General features: G+C 28.6%; 1 protein-coding gene across 3 annotated transcripts; it reads left to right on the top strand.

Annotated features, from left to right (window-relative positions):
* Positions 1–17,902: 17,902 nt before the first annotated feature.
* On the top strand, positions 17,903–26,731 carry LOC101253486 (paired amphipathic helix protein Sin3-like 4). Of its 3 annotated transcripts, none has more exons than XM_004239317.5 (23): positions 17,903–18,268; positions 18,437–18,601; positions 18,907–19,062; positions 19,196–19,376; positions 19,457–19,555; positions 19,703–19,876; positions 19,962–20,130; positions 20,410–20,546; positions 21,046–21,121; positions 21,244–21,276; positions 21,382–21,644; positions 21,744–21,898; positions 22,050–22,177; positions 22,257–22,511; positions 22,836–23,516; positions 23,622–23,701; positions 24,431–25,048; positions 25,123–25,223; positions 25,308–25,446; positions 25,528–25,680; positions 25,782–25,942; positions 26,023–26,131; positions 26,217–26,731. In XM_004239317.5, the coding sequence occupies exons 2-23, from the start codon at positions 18,552–18,554 to the stop codon at positions 26,382–26,384; spliced, it is 4,086 nt and encodes a 1,361-aa protein (XP_004239365.1). In that variant the 5' UTR covers positions 17,903–18,268; positions 18,437–18,551; the 3' UTR covers positions 26,385–26,731. The 3 variants fall into 3 exon arrangements, with proteins under 3 accessions (XP_004239365.1, XP_069153825.1, XP_010320638.1); XM_010322336.4 differs by having other exon boundaries at positions 17,912–18,268; positions 19,965–20,130; XM_069297724.1 differs by lacking the exons at positions 23,622–23,701; positions 24,431–25,048; positions 25,123–25,223; ... (3 more) ...; positions 26,023–26,131; positions 26,217–26,731 and having other exon boundaries at positions 22,698–22,859.
* The last annotated feature ends 181 nt before the right edge of the window (positions 26,732–26,912 follow it).

Raw genomic sequence — 26,912 nt, 5'->3', positions numbered from 1 at the left:
ATAATGGGTTTTATTTTGACGCGAAATATAAGGTATAATAATTTTAAAATATCATGTAAGATTATTTTGTTTTATGTTTGATCGGAGGTATTAAGTATATTTAAATTATTTATCTTATCATTTTTGTTATAGCAATGGCTGATGGAATAAGATATCGTATATGTATGGTGAAATAATTTTATTTCGAGATAACTTATTCTCAGCCAAACATCTCTTACCATATATATAAGTGAAGGTTAATCACTATTCACTTAATTACAGGTGATCATATGGTATGCGAATTGAATTAATTTGAAATTATAGTCTTAAAGATAATAATTTTGGACTAATTTATGTCATTTGGGATATTAAATATATGATAAAATAATTTCAAATTGAATGGAATAAAACGAAATATCTTAAAATTAAGTATGAAATAAAAATTAAACTGCATTTGATTAGGGGTGTGCATTATTTTGATTAAACCGAAAAACCAAACCAAATCAAATAGAATTCTAATTTGGATTGATTTTTTGGATTCTTGGTTTGGTTTCGGATTTAGAACAATGAAAATTGAAAAACCAAAAAATCGGAATTATATTTATATATATATATATGCAAATATAATTTTTTTTATGTTTCTAATTATTGACATAACCGATTAATCAAATCAAAAAAACCCAAACTACAAAGAGAAAAACCAAAAATTAAAAATTCAAACCAAATAGTATAAAATTGAACTGAAAAACTGAATATACACCCCTACATTTGACAAATAACATAAATTTATCCTAATCAATCAAATACAATATAAATTTTATTTAAAATTTAATCTAAAAATATTTTACTTATCCCATATACCAAACGCAAATATATATCCATGGTACTTTAAAAAAAAAGATCGTCATACAATTTCTGCAAACAAGATTAATCACTCGTACCAAAATGGTCCATAAATACGATTTGGGTATTTTGAGGGTCCAAAAAATATCTCACTTCTAAGAAAAATAATTAATACAAAGAAAATAAATAAATATATCTTTATATTATAATAAATGATATGTAGATACATTTCGTTATACTTTTGACATATTAATACTATTGTTGTTCAAAAATTAAAGCATATATGTCTCTTTTATTTTGACAGAAGATTAAAGAAGGATACATGACACAATTTTATTCGTCAATCGATATTTAAATAATACTAATATTAAAATAAAGAAAATACATCATAAATTTTAAGAGATACGACTAATTTAAATATCACGATTATAAAATAAAAAATTAAAAGAAGTTTACAAAAGATGTAGTAGGTGTTTCCACTTCACACAGTACAATTCATGTTCATATATATGATTGGCTTTGATTAGCATTATTGTTTTTTTGAACTAAATGATAGGTGGAAAAAAATGAATATTGCAATCTAGCATAAGTTAGGTCGTCTTGGTCATAAATTATAATATATTATGATAGTATTATATAATATTATATTATATATTATAGTATTTTATTGCTATATATCAGCATAGGCCAACTCACTTTTATAAGTCTACAGCACATGAAAAACTAGACGACGACAGTTCAATTATTTCTCATGTAACTTTAATTAATTAATTAATCAATATGCACATTGATCCCACATATAATTAATTAACCTGCCTCCATTATGGTATGGTTATTTATTTTACGTATTTTTGGGAAAAAAATGAATAGAAGAAGTATAGGATTGCATGAATACTTAATCACTTGCGATGTGTTAATACGTATTCAGATTATATATTTAGTTTAGAAACTTATAACTTTTTTATTATCGCTCTATAAAGCATGTTCAGATTGAAAAAGAAGAATTAAATTTAAACTCGTAATCAAGAAATTACGAGTTGAATGAATTAACTATCTTGTTACGACTATTGACCATTTAATATTTTTTTTAAAAAATATTATACTATCTTGCTTCGCCCCATTAAATTTCGTCTCTTTTTAATTTTCCATTTAGTAATATAAAAAATTATTTTGATATATTTTCTTTTGTATTTTATTTTGAAAGTTATTCACTATGTACTATATCTATCATTTTATTTAAAAGACTTTTAAAAAATGAAATCAAAATTTAAAAAGATCAATTTTTTATAGATCACAAGTGTATACATTATCTTAAAGCTAGACCAGGGTGTTAGGCTTAATCATTTTCATGCAAAATACTAAGATTCCATATTTAACACAAGTAGTAGCTAAGGTCTAATAATTAAGACAAAAAAACAACCTAAAATATGATTATGAGAAATAATACACTTTTCACTTATTGCATTAGTCTCTTCAATAATGATTATTTACCAATAAAAATTATAGGTAATTATTGTTCCCTACAAATATTCGGTTTGTAACATGGTCTATGAGATATTCCTAGCTAATCATTTTTACATCTTCTATTTTCATTCTTGTTCTTTTCCTCCCTATGTTCGTCTGATCGGGCAATAATATAATCTGCGATAATTTATTTATAAATTTATCTCAATTAAATATGAAATAAATTCATTTTAAAATTAATTATAAATTAATTATCTCTTATCATTTAAATGAAGAATAAGTTATCTCTAAACTAATTATTTTAAAACTATTATCTTATAATTTCATAATAATTAATTTTGAAATAAAATATTCAATAATTTTAATATCTAGTCTCTCAATTTAAGCCATGTTGGATCATGTTGGTGCAGTCTGACATATATTTTTATTTATTTATTTTTCATGCCAAATGTCATATTTTAAAAATATTACACCAATGGATATGAATATATTGAAGTATACAAACACACATAACCTTAAGATCACGTTTGGTATTTAGATAATAATGATAAAATTATTGTAGATTGATATATATTGAGAGGGTCAAATTTTTTTGTTAATTTGATTTTCATACTTCAAATCAAGTTAAATAAATCGAAATAAAACAAATAATTCATACGAGTAAATAACCTAAACCACAAATTTATAAAAAAGAAGTAAAAAAGGAAATTAGGTGTATAAAGTACCCTATTACCTTATGTAAAAAAGATTAAACACCATAGCCTAAAATTGCACGTATATATATATATAACAAAAAAAAAAGCAACAAAAAGTGAAACATGGGTTCTTTGGTCTACAATTTTGTATTGAACTTATATTATATTTGGTCGATGAAATATATTTATTTTGAGATTAATTTATAACATTGACTAAACATGATATATATTTCATATCAAATTTTATTTTAAAAATATTTTATTCAACTTGTAGTTATTTTGTTTCACTTTTAATGCATAATAAATTGGCGTGAATATTAAATTTTAAAATATAAAAATAATTTAATCTACGTATCAAAATAACTCGATAATACGGTGATTGGCATGTGAGGAAGATATGGGAGACTCTGAATTTCCTCTAAACTACAGGCTATCACGTGATCTGACAGAATGGTAGATGAAAACTTGTTAAACAGTAAATGGGTTTATTCTTCTTATAATTAATTAATGGAAAAGGAATTATATTTTTAAAATGAATTATTTTTTTTTTTTATATATTTAGCTTAAAATGAGTCAATCTTGTTCTATTCGAAATAGGATCATTTTGCCCTTTTGTAATATAAAAGTTCAATTATAATGTTTATTTTTTTTTCATCGAGCAATCGTTGATAAGAATGATAATTTTTGAATTATTTTGATATTAAAAGGATATTATAAAACAAAAAAGTGATGATAAAAATATTTTTGAGCCAAAAACTTACTTACTCATAAATATATTTTAGTCCTTCCTTAAATTAATTAAAACTCAGATTATATTTAAAATATCATAAAAAAATTATTTTCGAAAAGCTCAAATTTAAAATTTCAAAATATAAAAGAAGAATCTCAATAGTTCATCCACACTATAGTTCTTCCCCTTTTTCCTTTTCTTTTTCCCCTGAATTTGTAATTACAGGTCAAACAGTATTGGTGAAACAATAAATTTTGTAAAAGAATGTTCAAGACATCTAAAATATAATATTTGACCTATAAATGTTTTTTTTTTGTGAAAAGTATTTAGCTTTTTAAATTAAAAATTAATAAAATCCTATAAAATAGGGAGTAAAGTGGTAGATGCTATGCTCCTTGGCATTTTGTGTCTTATAATACAAAAAAGAATAAGTGCCATAAAGTTTTGTCTGTCCTTCAATTTGCAACAACACTTTTTAGTGCCAAAACCAAATATAAATAGATAAAGATGATTTCAATTTAATCTTTTTTATATATATTTTACGATATCTTTCAAAATAATAATAAAATCTACCTACACATTACGTAAAATATATTAGTTTTGGATAGAAATAACCAAATATAAATAGATAAAAATGATTTTAATTTAATCTTTTTATATATATTTTACGACATCTCTCAAGATAATAATAAAGTCTGCGTACACATCATATAAAATATATTAGTTTTGGATATATATATTTAGTAATGAGTATTTCATATGAGTTTGTGTAATATTCAAAAAAGGGTAACCAAATACTTAACATCTGATATTCATGTTAGAGTTCAATTAAATTTAAATTCGTGCTTAAAAATTTCACATTGAGTGATAAAGGGTATTCTAATAGGCATGATACGTAAATGTATCCTTTAACTTGGCTTTAAATTACATTTATGTCCTTCAACTTTGAATGTGCACAAATAGACACTTAAACTTGTATAAAGTTGAACAAATAGACACACATGTCATACATATTACTTTTTGTACTACGTGTATTCTGTCATATAGGACTCATGTGTTTATTTATTTAAAAGTTGAATAGTTAAAATGCATATTTATGCATTATGAAAGTTAAAAGTTAAAATTAAAATTTGAAGCTAAGTTTAGAGTTCAATATATATATTATGATATTCTAATATATAACGACTCCACGCCCAAAAACTCAAACATAAAACCTTTATTATTTAAATGTGAAAAAATATTTATCAGACTTATCACAATTATATTCTTATTGTTAGATACATGCATGAAATAATGTAACAAAACTTTGTCATAATTGGTTGACGTACGTACTATTGAAAGCTAGATTTTAAAAATTGGATAAAATTATTTAATCTTGTGATCACATGCATGATTCTGACAAATGATCTAATTAAGAACTTGTACTCCTGTGGTCATGTGATCAAACATGATCTGAAAGCCTAAAAATTAGATTCAACTTCATGATGACATTATGCTACTTTCTTTTTTTAATTTTAACTTCGAAAAAAAAGGCATATATATATTCTGAAATATCATAAATAATATATAGATATCTTTTGTTATATTTTTGAGATATTATTGACTTTGTTATTCAAAATCTAAACTACACATGTCCTTCACTCTAATGAAAGATTAAATGTAAATACGTGACGCAATCTTATTCGTTGATTCGATATTTAATAAATATTAAGTCGGTAAAAATAATCATGACATGTGTATGTCTGTTAGTATAAAGGATATATATGTTCTAGTTTCTAGACGACAGGGGCGCCAATGTCCCAAAAATATGACGGAGAATATCTATCTATCAATTACGATAATTCGGAATATATTTATCCTTTCTTCTGATCGACATCGCTTATGAAGAATCTTGTATACGTCAACGTTAATTTTTTCATCCAAACAACTCTTTTGTGATACACACTACTAAAAGAGTTACTATTTTTTCAATCAAAATTTCCTATTGAAAAATGTTAAAATTGAATCTAATTTCAGATATTTTATTTGAATCGAGTAAAGAAAAGAAAAGATACTAATATTTCCATCCAAAAAAATTAATTTTTTTACACTATTTCAATGAAAATAAATTTATATACATTTAACAATATATATATTATATATATATTCAATAAATCAAATTTCTCACTTATTCTTTATCGGAAAAACTTTCTTTTTAGACTTTACTAGTGACATGTGCGCATGTGAGAGGAATACCTCTAACTATTGAAAAGAGCCGTTAATTTACATTTTGGTTCACATGCACAAGAATTAATTAGTTTGATATAATATTTAATATCTGCATTTAATTTCTGAAAATGGTGAAACAATTACTACTTCCATTAAAAGAAGAAAATAAAGTGTAGATTAATGTGGTGCATGTGAACATTATAAATTAAGGAGAAAATAAGGTCTATGATAACTTGTTATTAAAAAAAAAAGAAAAAGTAGGCACTAGACTACTCTACACTATAATAGATTCTAAACTTTTTAACCAAAATTATAAAAGCAACAAAATAAAGCCCAAATTGGTGAAAAACAATAGATATGTCTCGTGAATATGATTGATACAAACTAACAGAATATATATCAATCATAGTAAAAGGAATCCAAAGGAGGACCAATATATACGGTCGTAACAGACGTGGTAAATATTTATTCGTTCTTAATTAGAAATTTAAAGTTTAAGCTTGTGTATAAACTTGATTTTATTATTAGATAGTAATTTTTTAAAATAAATTTAAATTTAATCAGATCTTAATATGAATACTGAATACGGAATAACAAAGGATAGGATAAAATGTGAAATATGGATTGAAGTGTTACATATAGTTAGTATCCCCTTGATTTAGAAATAAGATAGGGACAATCCCTTTGGTTTTGAAACCATGTGACATATTTTGGATTTGTTTGGAAGTTGGAATATTATTTGACACATTGCAATGTATTGTTGTTATCATATGAATTTTTTTATTATCTTCGAAATTTTGTGATATATCTAAAAAAAAAAATTACTCTTATTATACTTTAATTTTTCTTTTTTCAGAAATTAAAATTTTGACATTTTCAAGCATGTCTAGACAATTTTAGGAGTAGTTATGGTTTTAGAGAAAGAGATGAAGTTTACTTCTTGGATACATATGGTTATACATATGTGTCATATTTTTCGATAATTTTTTTTAGATAAATAATTAAGAACAAAGAAAATATGTTAGAGTAAATTCGTCATAAATAGACTTTCAGACAAATATTTAAATCGAATGTCAAGCGAGAAATAAAGGTATTTGTGCATCAATAGCCACTTTTAGAAATGATGTTTAAAACACAATCAATAATTATAATGTATTTAAAAAATAATCACTTTTATGTTAGAAGCATTTGACAAAAAGTTAAATATTATGCAAATAGCCAAATACTAACTCCATTCCTTCGACTTTACTGGGGGGAGACTTCGACTTTTCAAGTTTGAACTTTACAAATAAAATTTTTTAAGTGAGTTTATTAAACAAGATTTTAAACGTCATTGATGAATCAGTATTTTCAAATACCATATTGTTAAAGAAAAATATTCTTGATAGTGATGTGTTCTTAGTTGTCAAACCTCAACATTTATTAAATAAATTCAAACTATCAATTATAATTTGATTATTTCTCACCAAACATATAATTATTTCATGTGATGTACTTAAATAAAGCAGTAGAAGCAAACAAAATTTAAACTAACAGATAAAGGATATCAAGTACCAAGTATTCATTGACTTATTCCACATTACTTTGTATTAAATACTTTGTCCTTTTTTTTTCCTTTGAATTTTTCGATCTTATATTATAATTTAATTAATTTAAATAAATATTAAATAAAATTTATTTATCGATAACACTTGATACCTATCAAGAAATAGATAATTTCATACAAACAAGGCTCAGAAATAAAGCTCCTTATCAAGTGCTTGAACAATAATGAAACTCCCCTTGTACCAAAAATTCTTCAATAATCCTTCTTTCTAAATCATTTATGTAGAATTAATTACCTAATTTTTTTATACTAAATGGAAATAACATTAACTTATCTTCTAAAATTAAAATTAAAATATTCAAAAGAATATTATTTTACTAGCTTTTCTTTAGTAAGTTTCGAATTTCAACAAATGAAAAATACTTCATGATTTTCACAGCGTAACGTAACTTCATTATTTATTTTTACGAAACAAGAAAAATTGACAAAGTCAAAAGGTGTGTTTGGTCCGAAGAAGATTATTTCCTTTTTTTTATATTTAATTAAACAAAATATCTTTTTCTAAAAAAATAAGTTCAATAAAAATAAAAAAATGACCTTCTTAGAAAGAAAAGAAAGATTAAAGAATTCCACTTCTCAAAAAATATTTTTCATCGAAAAAATAAATAAAAGGATTTGATTGGTCAATCCCAACAACCAAAATTAATTTGTTTTGAATTTTAAAGGATATGTGCCGACCATTAAACAATTTCGACTAAGAATAGTAGATACACTAGTCAAAGATATCGGACCATAATATTAACTGTATTTTTTCCAAAAATTATTGATCTGATTAATATAAATTCGTTCGAGATATATTGCTCATTTTAGAAATCCACTCTACAAAAAGTGATTTCTTTCAAAAGAAATTGTTATAATTTCTTGACGAGTAAAATTGAAAAGAATTTAAATTACATACATTTAAATATCACACGGCATGACTTTAAACTTGTGGGAAAAAGTGTTAATGAGAATCAAAAGGAAAATAAGTTAATGTTATCTTAATATAAATTAGGTCCTAATAAATTAAATCGAATACTGTAAGCTAAACATAAATAAATATAAATCAAATATATACATATTTTTATGTTGATACAATTTTGGTATTAAATCATTTGAAATGGTACATTTTCCACTTCAGAATATACGGTTGAAGTTCATGTATTTCTATCGCACAAAAGTATACAAAAGTAGTTGATCTTTAACATCATGTAAATGAATTTTAGTTAAAAATATTTGTATCGTAAGACAAAAATGACTAAAGCTAAGTAAAAAGATTAAACTTTAGTCAAATATATACGAAACTCAAGCAAAAACCATTGAATGTTAGTCATATAAAACTTCTAATATTTTACACAAAAATACGCTCCATCGAAACATTACATATTTAAAGCTATTCTATAATGGTATATATGCAAAAAAAAATATCATAAACTTAGAGCATAAATTAAATACTAAAAATAATGCTAATATTGAGTATATATACACTTTTCTGAACGATACATGCCATAAGCTTGAATCATGATATGACTAATAACCAATAATCATATATGATAGTACTAATTATAAACTTTAAATTAAACTTTTTTTTCTAATTTGAGGGGTCCATTTTTTGGGGGTGGGGTGGGGGAGGCATTGAAGATATAGAATGAAAAAATAGCATTAGCAATGAAAGAAATTCCAAATAAATTCTATCAATAAATGGTATGATGTGGTCCTATAATTTTTAACAAGATATGCTGGTTGACTCATCATACTGTTCTTCAATTAATACAAGAAACATTTTGTCAAAAATTGTAGACACTATCTCATCACATTAGAAAAAAAAAAAAAATTATGTTGTACACATATTGATGGTGTATGTAGTTGTTTTATACCATCTATAATAGCATGCATTCATGATATTAGATGTTATTAGATGTTTCGAATCAGAGTCGCGATAAAAATAATAATTTATAGGACAAAAGAGCAAGTATGGGACATAATATGAAAAATCAATATCAAAAGAAGCAAATGCTATAAATACATTCCCTCATATAGCAAAATATGTTTGGTCATTACAATAAGTCACATGATTCTCTAGAAATTTCATCCATTCAATTCCCTTATGACAAGTCCCTATTTCCAGCTTTATCTTCATGTGTACATTAATCATGGATGTTGTAGGCATTCATCATCTTTTCATATAAGCCTATCTTTTTATGTTCAATGAACTTTTTGGCTCTCTTGTTCATATTTATCATATGAGGACCATCACCAAGAATATAGTTGAAACCCCATTTTTGATTCATTATCATGATTGTGACTCCTCAAATTATATATTTATCTAAAGATATGAGACTTGTGTCTAACTCAACCTCAAAAATTAATATGTAGGATGAAGATTGTTCAAGTTCATATAATGAAACCAAATGACTCATTCCCCTCCGACGTGGGAAATTTAGCCCCGGGCAGGAAGCCAGGTGCATGGATCAAGAACCACATCAGTGGAGTGGAGCATATGATTGGGATCGATCTGACTCTAATGCCATGTATAGATATAAGACTTAAGCCTAACTGATCAACCTCATCAAAACGTAACTTGTAAGGAGAGAATTGTCCAAGTTCATACCTGTAATGAGACCAAAGGACTCATTCCCATCTATGTGGGAGACTTAATCATTTCTAGCATATCAAAACCACCAATTAGCACCAAATGCCCATTGTTTCCCAAGTGTTGATCATTAATACAAGTAAAAATCCTAATTTTAGGATTAGCCAAGTTAGAACTTTTTTTTTGTCACCAAATAAGGATACATGCAGTGTGATGAAATGTTAAGTGTTCTTTCATTCTTAATTTAATGTTTCAAATCTTTTTGTTGAAACACATTTTACCCTCATTGTGGAACTTTCAGTCGTGAATCCATAGTTAGTCATGCTACCATGTGAATTTAATTTTAAGCCCTAAAGTCCTAAACTCAATTAAATGAATGCATATAGTCAAGTGGATAATTGTCATTACTATTTTGGCTAAGAGTACAACTTTAGTAGTCTATTATATTGACTTTTGATTTAGATCTTGTTTTGTCTCAGCTCTCAATTTTTAAGTAATGGACATGTTTAACATAAATATAGGGAGCAACACAATTATTAAGGAACTTTTGAGTGATTAATTGTTAAGTACAAAGTTATAGTCTATGATTGAAAACATTTTGCTTTTTAATAAATATTTAATTAAAAAAATTAAGTTGTTTTATTCTTCCTAATGCGTTTGGTAGGACTATTCCTTTAGCTTTCATAACAACTACTCATTAAAAGAGACTCAACCATAATTGAGTTTTCAACAAACATTAATCAATTTTTTTTTTCAATAAAGCTATAAAAAGTCACATAAAAACAATTATCAGATGCTCATTTTGAGATAAAAGTGGTAGTGTTTTATTTGTTTTCCACTTTAATAAAGCTTAACAACTTACTTCAGCCTCCGTCCTATTTTAACTGTCGTTTTAACCTTTTTACGTCACTAAGAAAAATAATGAGTTCAAAGTATAGCTTTACCAAGTTACTCTTATTTATTAGATTTTTTAGAAAATATTGAGTGGTATTTAAAAAAAGTACGTGTTATTAATGTTAAGGTTATTGTTGAAAATAATTATCAACTTTATTCTTGAATTTCTAAAATGATATTCTTTTGAGATAATCTTTTAACCTAAAACATGAGACGGAGGAAAATGATATTTTAAGAGATATTCAAATTAAAATCGTATTTACACAAGTTTCGTGGATTAGATTATATGACATATGTTCATTTTAATCTATTATACTTGAAACTAATAGAAAGAAAGCTTTCGAGCTATAACAAAACTATTTCTTAATCCAAATCGTAAAATTTAATCTTAAACTTGCTTTAGGATAAATTGTCTTTATTATATAATTTAAAAATACAATTCTTTTATCGATTTTATATAAACGCGAAACACTTTTTACGTATTTTTTCTTAAATGTGAAAGAATAAATCAATTCTCAAATGCCAATTAATTGAGATTGTGGCATAAAATTGGTAAAGCTTTATTTGTTTTCCACTTTATTAAAGCATTAAACTTGATTTGGTGAGATTAAATAATTGTGCCGACAATCATAATTTTAAGTCTATAAATAGTAAGTGGTTGTTAGGGTTTTCTTGATAATATAATAATACATCATAAAGAGATTCTTGCCTTGTTGCATTTTAAATTTAGGTATGTTAAAATAGAAATTAATACTTGCATCGAAATAAATTATCAATGTCGTATTTTTTAAGGTGTGATTTTTCTTAAAGTTGGTATAAATGGAGTATATTTTCGTACATCAAATGATTTTTTTTGCTTAATATTGGAAGCAAACTCAATCACAAATTTGAATTTTAAACTCGAAAAGAAAAAGAATTGACAGATTTCTATATTACTTTTTTCTAGTCTAAAATATGTTATTTACCTAAAATGTGTGAAATTTCATAATAGAAGAAGAATTGTAGCACAGGATCAACATAAACAATCGATTAAAATAGTCTAATGAGAAAGCATCTGTTCACATTCGTAGTTGCAATAAGTTTTCTTTTTTGTTTCGAGATTGACTTGGTATTATGAAATAAATAAATACAATATGCTGTTTATCAAACTGACTATTAAGAAGTGGAATATATTGATACTTGGAAAAATATACAAAAATTTATTTTGAATTCTTGGTTTGATACGAAGAGAATACAAATCAAATTTTATGTGAGGTAATATTTCACGAGTCTGGAGCTAAAAGGACAAAAAAATTGTGCTAAATTTTCAATAAGGAAACAAAATTGAGTATGAAAGGCAATATTTCGATGAAGCAATTAACGATTTATATAAGGCTCATGTCAGAATGCGTATTATCGTGTATTTGTGTTATACAAGAACTATTAGATTTGGATCCATAAGTTGATCAAACACAAATAAGATCCATATAGTAGTCTTTTGAGGAAGTTTCATAACTACAGAAGCCCAATATGTTTAAAGGCCCAAACTATGATCCAATATCCCAAGCCTTTCTTTAATTGGGCTTTATATGGGCTTAAAACTCTGAATCCAACAATTAAAGAGACAAGCAATCTGAACTTTATTACAAAACGGACATTCTTTTATCGCAATCTCTCGCTATTGTGAACAAACATTTCTCCGTTAGGCTCCTGTAAGGATTGATATGAGAAAGGGGCCCCTTGTTTTCGTCAAAGCTTAGTTATCTGTGAATAATGTTGAATTTCAATGCATTATAAGCTTAGAAAAAAATTTGTTCTTTTTAACACTTAAGAGTCTGTTGAATTGACCGAATTTAAGTAGCTTTTAATTTTAAGTATTGAAAAGTAATTTTTAAGTGTTTGAACTTAATTTATGAGGAATACAAATAATTATAAAGGATAGAAATCTAAAATAATTAATCAAAGCAAGTAACTCTTAATCCAAAAGCTTAAGAGCATGTTTTAGCTTTTAGTCTTTTGTCTTTTTAGCTTAAATGTAAGTGCTTAATTCTTTTATTTTTTTTTACCAAAATATTATAAAGGTATTTATAAACACTTAAAATAAATCAATTCAAATAAACACTAAAAGATAATTTAAATTGTTTTATTTTAAGTGTTTTTAAATCAAAATAGTTTTAAATACTTTTGAAATTTTTGAATAGATTTAAAAAGTGTTGATGCTTTTAATCATATTCAAATGGCTCTAATGATTTTTGATAATGTGTGGCCAATATATATGCAATACACTTTTGTTTAGTCCGTTTTGAAAGAAGGTTACATTTTATATTTAAAATTTCTCATTATACTTTATAATTTGATTTAATCACACAAATATTTAAATTTTATTTAGAAATTTTCTTAATATATAAGTTCACATGCAATCAAATGATATTACATAAATTAAATCACTAGAGATAAATTACAAATACGATATGTATAGATATAAAACATTACGCGACTTTCAGAATAATAAATTTCTCAATCTCGTTCATAAGCTACATATTTATCGTAACAATCGTACTCTTTCATATAGATAATGATATTTGAAATAACCAAACACAATATACAATATAAAAAAATAAAAATAGCCATTAAAGGGAAAAAAAGTTATCATATAATCAAATAGGCACACTCTCACAACCATAGATACATATAATAATTGCAAAACAAAAATAAGCACTTTTATTACTTAGCCAAGCACCAAAATAAGCCAAAAAAAGGCATTTTAAAACTGATTAATGAGCTTTTAGTTTTAAGCATCCAAACACCTTTCATATATTTTTTCGATTTTAATTAATTTATCTTATTTTAATTTGACTGAGAGATTTATAAAGAAGTTTTAAATTAAAGATATATTAAATATATTAAAATGTTTTTAATATTGTTTTTAACATATTCGCATGGGAAATTAGAATTAAAGAATTTGCTATAAAAAAGGATATTTTCTTTTTTTAAACAGATTAAAAAAAGAAAAGTAAGATAAATAAATTGACACCAAAAAATAATATTTTATATTTCATATATATCGAGAAAAATTTGGTTTTTGTTAAATAACTAATTCGATGCAATTTATAGACAATAAACATTAAAAAATAGAAGTAGTTCCAAGTTACTTCTACAACCCCCCCCCCCCCTCTCTTTTTCTAATAGTTTTCATTTTATTTTTTAAAAAATATTAGTGGTCTTTTTTTTAAAAAAAATATATAATATTTTAGAATAATTAATTACGTACTTAAATCGTTAGAAGGAAGTATGATAGTCCAAGTTACGTATGATGTAATCCTTAACTTGCAAGTGATTAAAAGATATTTCATTCTTTTCATAGTTAGAGATTATTCTTTTCTTCAATTTTGTTAATTAATTACTTTCAAGTTCATCAAAGAAAGTTTACATCCAAAGCAACATCAAGTAGCATATCCCCGAATGATACGGTCCAGTGAATAAAATTGTTTTTTTCTTAATTCGAGATTTTAATTTTAAATTTTTAATTTTAGATTAAATTTTCGTTTTGAGCACAAATTTAAATCAGTCAAACTCTAACATATATATAGAATATTAAATAGAAAAAGAACACATCACATGTAATTATTTATGAGCCTGCAAGTAGAAGGACTATTTTCTTCATTAGGAATATTCTAGGCATAAGCTATCACTTAGGAAATGATCATCAACGGGTGCGATGTAGTAGATGAGACTAATATTTCTAATCGAGGTCTTGAGTTTGAGTATTGGATATAGAAAAGTCATTGGTAGAAAACGTTTTATCCCAAATAAAGCCCTACACAACGTGAATTCAGAATAGTCGAGCTCTAATGTGAATATCGAATACCAAGTTACTTAGAAAATGTATGGACAAAGGCTTTGAGGCCTAATCTTCTCAAATCATTCAAACAATGAACCGAAAGAATTAATAAAATTACATTTTTATCATTTAGATGGGTTGATTTTTAATTTTATCTTTTAAATGGATCTATTCTTTGATTTTTTTCTTCGCAATTGAACTTATATTTACCAAAACATAGCTTGTGAAACGTTACGATGCCAACACATTCAAATATAGTCTTTGAACAATTCAAAAAAGTCCAAATATCTCCTATTGTAACAGTCAAAATCAAACTAATTTTTCTACTATTGAAATTATTAGTGAGAGAGACATATTTAAGACGGAAAAAATAGTAAAGACTTCTCTGAATCGTTTATGCTATAATTTTTTTTGTTTTCTCTCCTTTTTCTAATCGAACACACTTATATCGAGAAAATTAAAATTAACTATCAGTAAAATAGTTTAAAACTTTAAATCAATAAAGTGAATAATTATTAAATTTTTTTGGATAAAGTATTATTGCAAAATTGAGCATATCATTTGGAGTTTATATGTCAATTTCAGGGAAATTTAGCTCGGTGAAGATTTGATTACAATTTTATTGTAGAAATTTCAAATTGAAACCCGAAGAAATTAAAAATATTATATTTTCCTTCATATCTGATGAATATATAAGTTGTATGTATTTATATTACTTGTGTATGTTATTTATATTTCCAATATATCACTGGATATAAAGTGACATACACATTGCATACAAATGATATACATCAACACAATTATATGCAAATTATATGTAAGATAATATTTTATATAAAAAAACTGTCGTTAATTTTTGGGAAATAAATTATATTGTTAAACCAAATAAAATGTTTAAATAGTTTTACATAACCAAGTAAAAAAAAAAAAAACTAAAAAAAAAAAATATAAACCCTAACCTTAAATTTACTAATGTTAGGCAACCAAATAGGCCCAATTAGCAAACCCACAGAATCACAAACCTTTCAAAATCTGGTAATAATGTTTTTCTGGACAATTTTGCCCTCTGTATCTTATGGTATTTACTTTATTTTAGCATAATAAATTAATAACCTACTTGTTTTTTGGTCATCAGACAATAACCTACTTAATAAACCGAATTCAAGTAATGGATAATAGTATTTTGGTCCCTCAATAATTGATAACTTTTGATTTTAAAGTCTGTGTAAAATATAACTCAATATATTTAAATATTAATCAATTAAAATGTATATTTACAGATTGTAGTAATTGTAAATTGTAACAAGAAATTCAAACTGGAATTTCCAAGAAAAAAATGGTAATATATGTTAATATTTGTCAATCTGTTCTCACATTTGTGATTGTAAAAGTCTATGCATGAACCAAAGATTGATTTTGAATTTTCTATGGTCTTTATTATTATTTCATAATATATTATATTGATTTTATAATATTATAATGTTTAGATAGATTGTATCATTTTTTATTATTATATAATATTATACATTTATACTCAATAATTTGAATAATTACGTACCTTACAAAAAGATAAGATACATAGTAAAACTATTACGATAAGATAAGGTAAAAGATAGTATATATTTTTAATTAAATAGCGAACAAAGACAAATTTAACATGAAAAGAAAAATAAGGGTAACGATATACAATATCATATCAAATCTGTTATTATATATAAAATGAGACTTTTCATTAAACGATGCAATAATAAAAAATTTAAATAACAACTAAAAAAATTATATTCAACTAACATTACAAAATAATACAACAATCATCTGTATAAAGATGTAAAGGGTGTTTGAATTATGTAGCAATTCACATATAAACAAACTCTGCAAAATATTGTAAAATTACTACAAATTTATTTATTTCTATATATAATAATAATAAATTACATCATTTTGTGATTTTCATATTTTAATATTTATACTAGAGATTAATTAAATTTAAATGTGCATCGAAAAGCGAATAAAGCGCCACTTTCTATCTACTATTAGCCTAATATAAATAAATAATAATAATTGTATTAGGGTTCGTTTTGGTTGGGATTTTAGGACATATAAATAAGCTCCACATAAAGTGCAGTCAACATTACTTTTTAAAATATTAAGTTACTCTTTTTATTTTCTCATAAATAATATCTGCATAAATTATATAAAATAATAATTTATGAAATAAAATGTGAAACAAGAAGACAAATAATATAATGATAATTATATATGAATTTCAAATATGAAAATATACCATATTTAAATTAAATATTCAATCATTACATAATACCTTTCTTGTATATTATTAATAATTCTCACATTATAATCTTATGTAAGCATTTGATTATGAATATCAATTTTTTAACTACATTTAAATTTATAAAGTTGAATTTGAAAATAAAATTGTGTTTGACTAATAGACAATTGAATGTTGTCTATTTTTTCTTACTAACATTGTTGTTGTTATCATTATTCTATTTTATTTTTTGATTTTGTTATTATATGTTTTTTTTCTCTATTATCATATTATTTTATTATTACTATTATTCTCCTTTTCATTATCTTTAACATGTTTTCCTTCCAACATATTTATATTCCATACTTGATTTGAGTTTTTTTATTTCAATCGAAGGTCTATTAAAAATAATCTCTCCACCTTTATAGGAAAGAGAATTAACATGCTTATACGCACTCTAAGAGGTTGATCTATACACGAGATAAACTAAAGTAAAATATCTCAAATTAATTTTAAAAATCCTATTTTATCAACGATACCAAAATTATTTCAAAATACACTTGTTCAATAATTATATAATCTAAAATAATAACTCTGAAATAATTTAATCCGTGTACCAAACGATTCGATATCCTCACTTCTTACCCTTTTATATCAACTCCTAATTCCCTACAATTAGGTCTTAATTAAGTAGAGTCCATTTGATACCATAAAAAAAGAGGTCAAAATGACTCCCCTACCCCCCACCCCCCACCCCCACCCCACCCCAATTAGTGGCTTTTCTTCTCCTTCTAGTATTAATATTTTTTATTTAAAAAAATAATTATTATCAAAAAAAAAAAAAACAGCTAAGACTTATACAAATATTATAAACTCTTCTCTCTATTTTTTTTCTCCATTCATATTGTTGTAGTATCACAAAGAATTTTTTACCTCCATATTATATATAAATAAAATCTTCAAAATAATTAGCCAAAAAAAAAAATTACTAAAATAAATAAAAATCAATTATAACTATACCATAGCCATAGCCATAGCCATAAAGCTATAAAGAATTGAATTTTTTTTTTTTTACATATTCATCACTTCTACACAGTTTTTTTTAAAATTTTTTTTTTTTGAAGTGTTTTGGTTTCTTCCATTTGGAGAGAAATTTTCAACCGCCATTAACGGACTCATTTGAAGATCTCTGTAATAATTCTTCGCTTTTTTTTTAATTTATTATATGCTTTTCTTAAATTTGAAGTAATGTAATTTAGTAGATTTTGATTAGAATTTTGAGTTGATCTATGTTGAGTTTAAGGGATAATTAGTTGATTATTGTGGTTAATTTGTTTAGATCTGTGTTTTTTTTTTCAGGATTTTGTATTGTTTTGTTTTAATTGGAGGATTTGGAGAGCTAAACAAAAGCGTTGATTTTTTTGTTTTTTTATTTAACAATGGTGAAGAGATATGAAGATTTGTTGTTGTAGAGATGAGTTCTCAACTCAAACGCCCTGTTGTTGTTTCATCCCGTGGTGAACCGTAAGTTTTTATTATCATTAACTGCTAAATATGTTGAATTTTTGGATTAATTTGTGTTTAATTTTTAGGTTATATTGTGAATAATTTTAACGTATAATTTGAGCTGAATAGAGTAGTATTTTGTTAAGTTTAGTTGTAAAATAGTAAGTTTCTAGATTTTGTTTTTTAGCTTGAGATTGGTTTAGTTTAGAATACGTACAGATTAAGTATTGATATTGTAATACTAATGTGATTGTATGAAGTGTTCATGTTTGTAGAAAGATGTGTTCTTTTTGTCATGTATTGTTATTTTGTTGATACTGTAGTTCTGGGCAATCTCCTATGATGGGGGGAGGTAGCGCGAACAAGCTAACAACAAACGATGCACTTTCGTATCTCAAGTCAGTGAAGGAAATTTTTCAGGACAGAAGGGACAAGTATGATGAGTTTCTTGATGTCATGAAAGATTTCAAGTCTCAAAGGTAGAATTTTGCGTTACTTGCTCCTCCTACTCATACGAAAAGTAATCCTGATAGGTTAACTGCCGTTGATTTAGCAATATTTGGTGCTTGATTAATTATTTTTTCCGTTTTCCTTGGGGATGTTTGTTTGTAGAATTGATACTTCTGGTGTCATAGCGAGGGTGAAGGATTTATTCAAAGGGCATCGAACCTTAATTTTGGGTTTCAATACATTTTTGCCCAAGGGATATGAGATCACTAATCCAGAGGATGAAGCTCCAGTGAAAAAACCAGTTGAATTTGAAGAAGCAATCAGTTTTGTAAACAAGATAAAGGTAAATCATCACACAACTGATGAATGTTGCTTTTCTGATTTAAAATTGCTTTTCTCATTTGACTAACGTTCTGATTGCAGACTAGATTTCAAGGCGATGATTTCGTATATAAGTCGTTTCTTGATATTTTGAATTTGTATAGAAAGGAAAACAAGGCTATTGCAGAAGTTTATAACGAGGTAGGTTACTCGCCAGTGCTTGACAGTTTCTTTGTGTATGAGTACAAAAGCAAAGCATGCATCTTTTCTAATTTATCCCGGGATTTGCTTGCTTTCAAATGTCAGTACTGAGTTCGTATATAGTGAGGCGACTTAATGTTTTTACAGGTCTCCTACCTTTTCCGTGGCCATGCTGATTTGCTTGAAGAGTTCACCCACTTTTTACCTGATGCCATGGCAGCAGCCCGAGCTCGTAATGCTCAAGCTCATAGGGCCCCTATCATGCGTTATGATGAGAAAAGCTCTTCGATGACTGCAGCAAGGCACATGCATGTTGAGAAGGTAGTTTCTTGGTGATGATTTTCTAGAGTCCGATGTCGTTGAATATTGGCAGATAAATCAGGGTAATTTTTTTGGCTTTGTTTAGAAGGCTACTTCACTAGTTGTCCGGGAGAATGCTGTTGATCGGTCTGATCCAGAATATGAAGAAACAACGATGAGAACTGAAAGGGAAAGAAGGGAACGACAGTATGAGGATAGAGAGCTGGACAGAAAATCTGTTCATAGAGATGTTGCTGTTGACCAGTTTGAACCTAGTAAGTTTGCCTATTAATATAAATTTCTTCTTCCCACTTTAAAAAGTGATCAACTTGTATAGAAATTACTTGAAATATATTTTGTAAGTATGTAGTCTAAAAGTTGAGAAAGTTATGATTATGGGACTTTGCACATTGTTTATGGTATATAACAATTTGGTCTGCTGAATTTGCTGGATGTATGTTTCACTTCCTGTAAGCATATTCTAAGTTTCTTTTTTATTAGCTTCATTAGATTTTTAAGTTCAATTCATTCGTAATCTGCTTATGTTGGAGCAGGTATGCAGGACCATGGTTTTGCTTACTGTGAGCGGGTTAAGGAAAGGTTACAGGATATGGGAGAACGAAAACAATTTTTTAAGTGCCTTAATTTCTATTGCAAAGAAGGGGTTACAAGAACACAATTACAATCTGGGGTATCGTTCTTCATTCTTTGAAATTGCTTTTCAATGAGCTTGGTTAAATTTTTGGATTTATTTATCCCGGTTAAGATTATTAATATCCTTGAAGTGATTTCTCACTTCCTTCGTCTGTAGTGAAAAATCTTGTGTATACATGTCATTCTTTTGTTTTTAGAACAATGAATCCCAATGTTCATATATCTTCTCATACATCTGAGGTCTAGACCGTCATCAACTATCAATTGCATAAATACTTTGAATCCCCTTCTCCCCACATAAAGAAAAATGATGAAAATTCACGGAAGTATAATATGTTTCCTATACACATACTGATGAATCTTTTCTAATGAGAATGTGGTTCCACTGGCATGCCTTTGGGTTTGGCTTGACTGTATGTTCGCAAGTAAAGTTTCCTCATTAGTTGTCAATTACATGATTCAGTTTCTTGTTTATAATGCTTCCTTCTTTAGTATCAGTAAAATTAGTAACTGGAGCGAAAATTTGTTCCCATTAGGTTAGCAGCTTACTTCAGAAACATCCAGATCTCATGGAAGGATTTGATGAATTTATTTCTCATTGTGAGAGGACAGGTAATAATCTAATGATTCAAGTCTTACATTTCTGTTAGACTTGCATTTCTGGGCTACTGCTGTTTGAGTTTTCTTTTCCAGATCTTAATAAGGTTTTTATCTAATTTGGAGCTTGTCTGCAGATGGATATCTTGCTGCTATTCTGAGCAAAACACGTAAGAATGATGTTAGATTTAGTTTTGAAGACATGACAATGAATACAATGGGTCTGTGTCCCCTGTGTATCCTCTAGATCTTTGACTTATTTCAACGCACTGCAGAGTCCTTATGGAGTGATGAACCCAATCCCAAGTCTGAGAAAGTAGAAGACAGGGACAAAGACCGAGATTGCGAGTGGGAAGAAAGGAATAGACTTCGTGAGACAAGAGAAAGAGATAGACCTGTTGCTTATGCAACTAGAGATGCACAAGGGCAGAAGATGTCGTTGTATAGCAAGGATAAATACGCAGCAAAACCTATACATGAACTTGATCTCTCTAACTGTGACAGTTGCTCCCCAAGTTATCGGCTTCTTCCAAAGAATGTACAGATCTATCGTATAAAATTACTATTTTTTTAAATACACGTATTATTGTCTTCTAAATCTTTTGCACAATGGTGCATGGATCTTATCTTACTGCAGTATCCAATTCCTTTAGCGAGTCAGAAAACAGATATTGGTGCCGAAGTATTAAATGATCATTGGGTATCCGTGACATCAGGAAGTGAGGATTACTCTTTTAAACATATGCGCAAAAACCAGTATGAAGAGAGCTTGTTCCGATGCGAAGATGACAGGTTGGAAGTTGTCTTGATGCATGTGGTCTTAAAAGTCTTAACCTTCATTTTATCTAGTATGTGAGATGAAGGGATCTCTTCTGCGCCAACCAATTATTGTATAGTTCTCCTTAATTCTCATTTGCAATTGGTGATGTTTTCATGATAATAGGTTTGAGCTGGATATGCTTTTAGAGTCTGTCAATGCAACAACAAGACGCGTTGAAGAATTGCTCAACAAGATCAATGATAATACTATTTCAAGTGATAGTCATATCCGTATTGAAGAACATTTTACTGGTAAGAGACACATAAATAATGCTGATATTGCTATTTAAATTGTTGTTATCATAAATGCTTATGCACTTTTTTTGTATAGCTCTGAATCTAAGGTGCATTGAACGTCTTTATGGTGACCATGGGCTTGATGTTATGGATGTGTTGAGGAAGAATGCACCACTTGCCCTTCCAGTTATACTTACTCGCTTAAAGCAGAAACAAGAGGAGTGGGCGAGGTGTCGTTCTGATTTTAATAAAGTTTGGGCTGAGATTTATGCTAAGAACTATCACAAATCACTGGATCATCGTAGCTTTTATTTCAAGCAGCAGGACACAAAAAGCTTGAGCACTAAAGGTAATGTAAGATGACTTTGCTGATTTTGAACTAGTTCATTCTAATAACTAGTTGAAATTCTTGAAATGAAAACAGAAGCATTAATGACCAAGAAATTCGGAGATTTAAGTAGTTCCTTACCCCAGTAATGCTACTTCTTGTGTTGATTATAGAATTTTCAAGCATCTATTATTTTTGTCCCAGCAGAAGCACATCTTGAATTGTTATGTGGAAAACGATCATTTGAGAGATCATAGTGCCGTTATATGGAAATGTTTCTGTGTGAACTTTGTTCTTGCCGCAAGTGCTTATTTCTCATGGAACTGATGTTTTTCTTCCCCACAGCACTGCTGGCTGAGATCAAAGAAATTAGTGAAAATAAGTGCAAAGAAGATGATGTGCTGCTATCTGTTGCTGCTGGAAATGGGCAACCAATTATCACACATCTGGAGTTCGAGTATCCTGATTCTGACATCCACGAAGACCTTTATCAAATCATCAAGTATTCATGTATAGAAGTTTGTACAAGAGAACAGTTGGATAAAGTCATGAAGATTTGGACCACCTTCCTGGAACCAATATTTGGTGTTCTTCGTCCGCCTCAGGGTGAAGTGGATGGTGTAGATGTTGAAAAGGCTAAAAATCTTAATGCTAAAGATAAAACAGCAATTGAAGGGAAAAAGGTTGGTAGCCCTGCCAGTGGCTCGGGCATGAATTGCAGACAAAGCAGTTCCAGGAATGGAGATGAACTGCCTACATCTGAGCATGTAATTTCTTCCAGAGTTCAGATAGCAGATGGTGAAAATGGGTTCAAGGATGATAGCTCTCCTAATGTAAATGGTGTAATGCTGAAAATCGCAACTTCGAAGAACCTCCTTCATCATGGAAAATCAGACGCTAATCTAAACATGGCAGATGGGGCATCTGGCCTCAGCAGAGAGGCTTTTTGTGCTGACCCGCTAGTGCTTTCAAACAGCACTACTGTGGGGGAAAGCCATGGAAGAGTCTGTATAGAAACTGCTTCAGGTTCATGGGCTGCTGCCTCCTCTGTATTTATCTTTCATTTGTGTTTTCTACACCTCTTCATGGGAATTAGTATTTGAAAAGTTGATGTACTCTTTCCATTATTAGGGCATGGTGCAGGCACTTCCAGACCTAGTGGTTCCACAATCAAACGTGAACCTGAGATAGTATCATCTAATGACTCAAAGGTATTATGTTTTAACTTTTAGATCATTGTAACCTTCCCCCCTGGAGTGCCCTCATTGTAACTTGTTTTCCTTGCTTAATCTCTTTACTGTTCCTATCTAAGAAAGCGGAACAATTAGGAAATACAATTTAGTCAGTCTAGATCAACCACTAGCAAAATATCCTGACATGAATCCAGAAGAAAGAATTTTTAAGATCCTGCTGTGAACTGTGTTTATCTGCCTCTTGCTCCCTTGTCAGGCAGTTAAGGGTGGCAGAATTAACCCAAAATTTAACGGGTTGGGTAATATGTATTTTGCTGGTGAGCTGATTTGGGCTGTGCCCAAAGTAATCCTTCAGAGAATAGCAACCGAGATTTACCCATTTAGATACCCAACACTGATCAGTGAAGATGCCTTAACAGTGATGTAAGCTCCATATCTTTATAACTGCTTTCCAATTGGAAAATACTAAGTTCAGGAGAGTATCCTTTCTTTAGCAGTTGACCGAAATCTCAGTTTCTGTGAACTTCAGTAGTCTGCTAATACAGAAAAATAAATAAATTATAAAAGCTCTCCTTGGATCAAATAAAGCGGAATCTTGGAAAACAGGACATTTAAGAAAAAACAAGAAGGAAAATATCTATTTAAGCTAATGTTCAAAAAAAATATCTATTTAAGCTTGCAGTATATCCGTTGTTGCCCCCCATCTCTAATAGCTATCCTTTTTCTCTTTCTCCTACATGATTTTAGGACGGAGGGTTCGTGGACCCAAAGGCAGAAGGTATCAAAGTTGAGAAATGTCTTGAGGAATCCGTAGGAAAATGTAAACTTGAGCGAGAAGAGGGTGAATTAACTCCAAATGGTGATTTTGAGGATAATTTTACACCATCGAGTGAAGGTGGTCAAAATGTATCGCATAGTTTAAAGGGAAGTTCAAGTAGTAAGCTATACCAAAGTGGACATGGAGAAGAAAAAAATTGCGGTGGAGACAGAGGATGTGAGAATGATGCTGATGAAGAAGGCGAAGCGAGTGCTCATGGGACATCAGAGGACAGTGAGAATGCTTCTGAGAATTGTGATGTTTCAGGTAGTGAGTCTGCTAATGGAGAAGGTTCTCATGAAGAGCGTGAAGAAGATGGGGACAATGATGTGAATGATAACAAGGTAGAGAGTGAAGGAGAGGTGGAAGGTACTGCTGATGCCCATGATGCTGAAGGAGATGGTGCTGTTATGCCATTTTCAGAACGCCTTCTACATACATCCAGGCCTCTAACCAAGCACGTTCCTTCTATATTTCATGTCAGGGAGAAGGAATCACGTATATTTTATGGAAATGATTCATTTTATGTGCTGTTCAGACTTCACCAGGTATGGCTATTTAATATCATGAAGTATATGTTCTCCACATGATGCAACATTAACGTCTCTTCTCTTAACTACAGACATTGTATGAAAGACTACAGAAAGCAAAATCACATTCTTCATCAGCTGAACACAGATGGAGAGTCTCGAATGCAATCAACCCCACTGAATCATATTCCAGGTCACTTGAGTGTTCTGTTTCCTGTTCCAGTGGATTTTGATTAATCTGTACTTAATCAGACTAAGCTCCTTTTTAATGTTACAGATTCAGGAGTGCACTTTATAACCTACTTGATGGTTCCTCTGACAATGCAAAGTTCGAGGATGACTGCCGAGCTATTATTGGGGCTCAGTCATATCTTCTCTTCACCTTAGACAAGCTGATATACAAAATTGTAAAACAGGTAAGCGCATGTGTTTTTCATCCTCTTTGTTTGGTGTATGTAGTTGTCTCGTACAATTCTAAAATTCTGCATCTCATGCAGCTTCAGACGATTGCAACTGATGAGTTGGAAGGTAAACTTCTCCAACTATATACATATGAAATCTCAAGAAAGTCTAGCACATTTTCAGATGTAGTTTACCATGAAAATGTGCGTGCCCTTCTTCATGACGAGACCATATACAGAATAGCATGTGTAAGTCTTTGCTTCTTTTTATGTTATGTGGCTGATATAAAACCTAGCAGTCCCTTCTCTATTCAAATGTAGCATTGATAAACTACCTACCTCCGTTGCAGTCATCTAAAAAAACGCGTCTTTCTATACAACTCATGGACTATGTTTACGACAAGCCTGAGATGTCTGCTGTTACAATGGACCCAAATTTTGCAGCTTATATGAGCAATGAACTCCTCTCTGTTATTCCTCAGAAGGAGAACCCTGGGGTGTTCTTGACAAGGTACTATATCAATAGAAGAATACTTTCTTGACCTTTTCTTATAACATAGGCTATAATGCATGCATGCTCGTGTTTTGCAGAAATAAACGGAAGTCAGGAGTTAGAGATGAAACTTTTACATCCGAGGCTATGGAAGGACTTAAATTTTTTAATGGTCTAGAATGTAAGATAGCATGCAGTTCATCAAAGGTACTCTAGCTATCCTCAGAAGTCCACATACCTAAGAACTCCGTCTCTCTTGCTAACTTTGTTTTTGTGACTTTGGATGTCGTAGGTCTCTTACGTCTTAGACACTGAAGATTTCTTGATACGTTCAAGAAAAAGGCGAAGAATATTAAAGGAGAATCTTTTGTCTAATGGCCATTCAGAGTGTTTGAACAAGTCTAATAAAATACAACGCTTCCGCAGATTGCTTTCAGTTGAACATGCACATTTTGCATAAAAAGGTAATCTACAGCTTCAGTTAGTCATAGTTATAGTTCTATGACCACACAAAAATGGAGAAATGAAGTCCAAAGGTAGAATTTTCACACATTTTACATGGCTCTCGAAGGTGATTTTATTGCTTGTGATATTTTTTTCGCGCTTATATTTGTGGAAATTCAAATTTTGGACAGTGATACCATAGATTTTTCTAGCTTCTCGTACTGAATAAATGATCCAACTAACAGCTCGGAAAATTTGTAGAATGTCATTCTAAATTTTGTTCCCAGATTGTTGTATATATTTTTTCCTTTCTCTTATAGTAAAAACACTCATATTATCAATTCCATGATCTGTTTTTTGTTACATTTTAGTAAATCCCTTTGTTGCACTTATGTACCCCCTTTTCTTTTTTTTTTGCAAATGATTTTGGCTCGACTCTCGATAAGTGAAACGGGACAAGTATTTTGGGATGGAGAGAGTATTAAGTTTATACGAAGGGTCAATAATTGACTCTTGTAAGGAAGATCTTCAATTAGGTGTAATA

This window comes from Solanum lycopersicum, chromosome 5 (genome assembly GCF_036512215.1).
Source record: "Solanum lycopersicum chromosome 5, SLM_r2.1".
NCBI classification, from domain to species: Eukaryota; Viridiplantae; Streptophyta; class Magnoliopsida; order Solanales; family Solanaceae; genus Solanum; species Solanum lycopersicum.
This window is presented reverse-complemented; position numbering and strand designations above follow the sequence as displayed.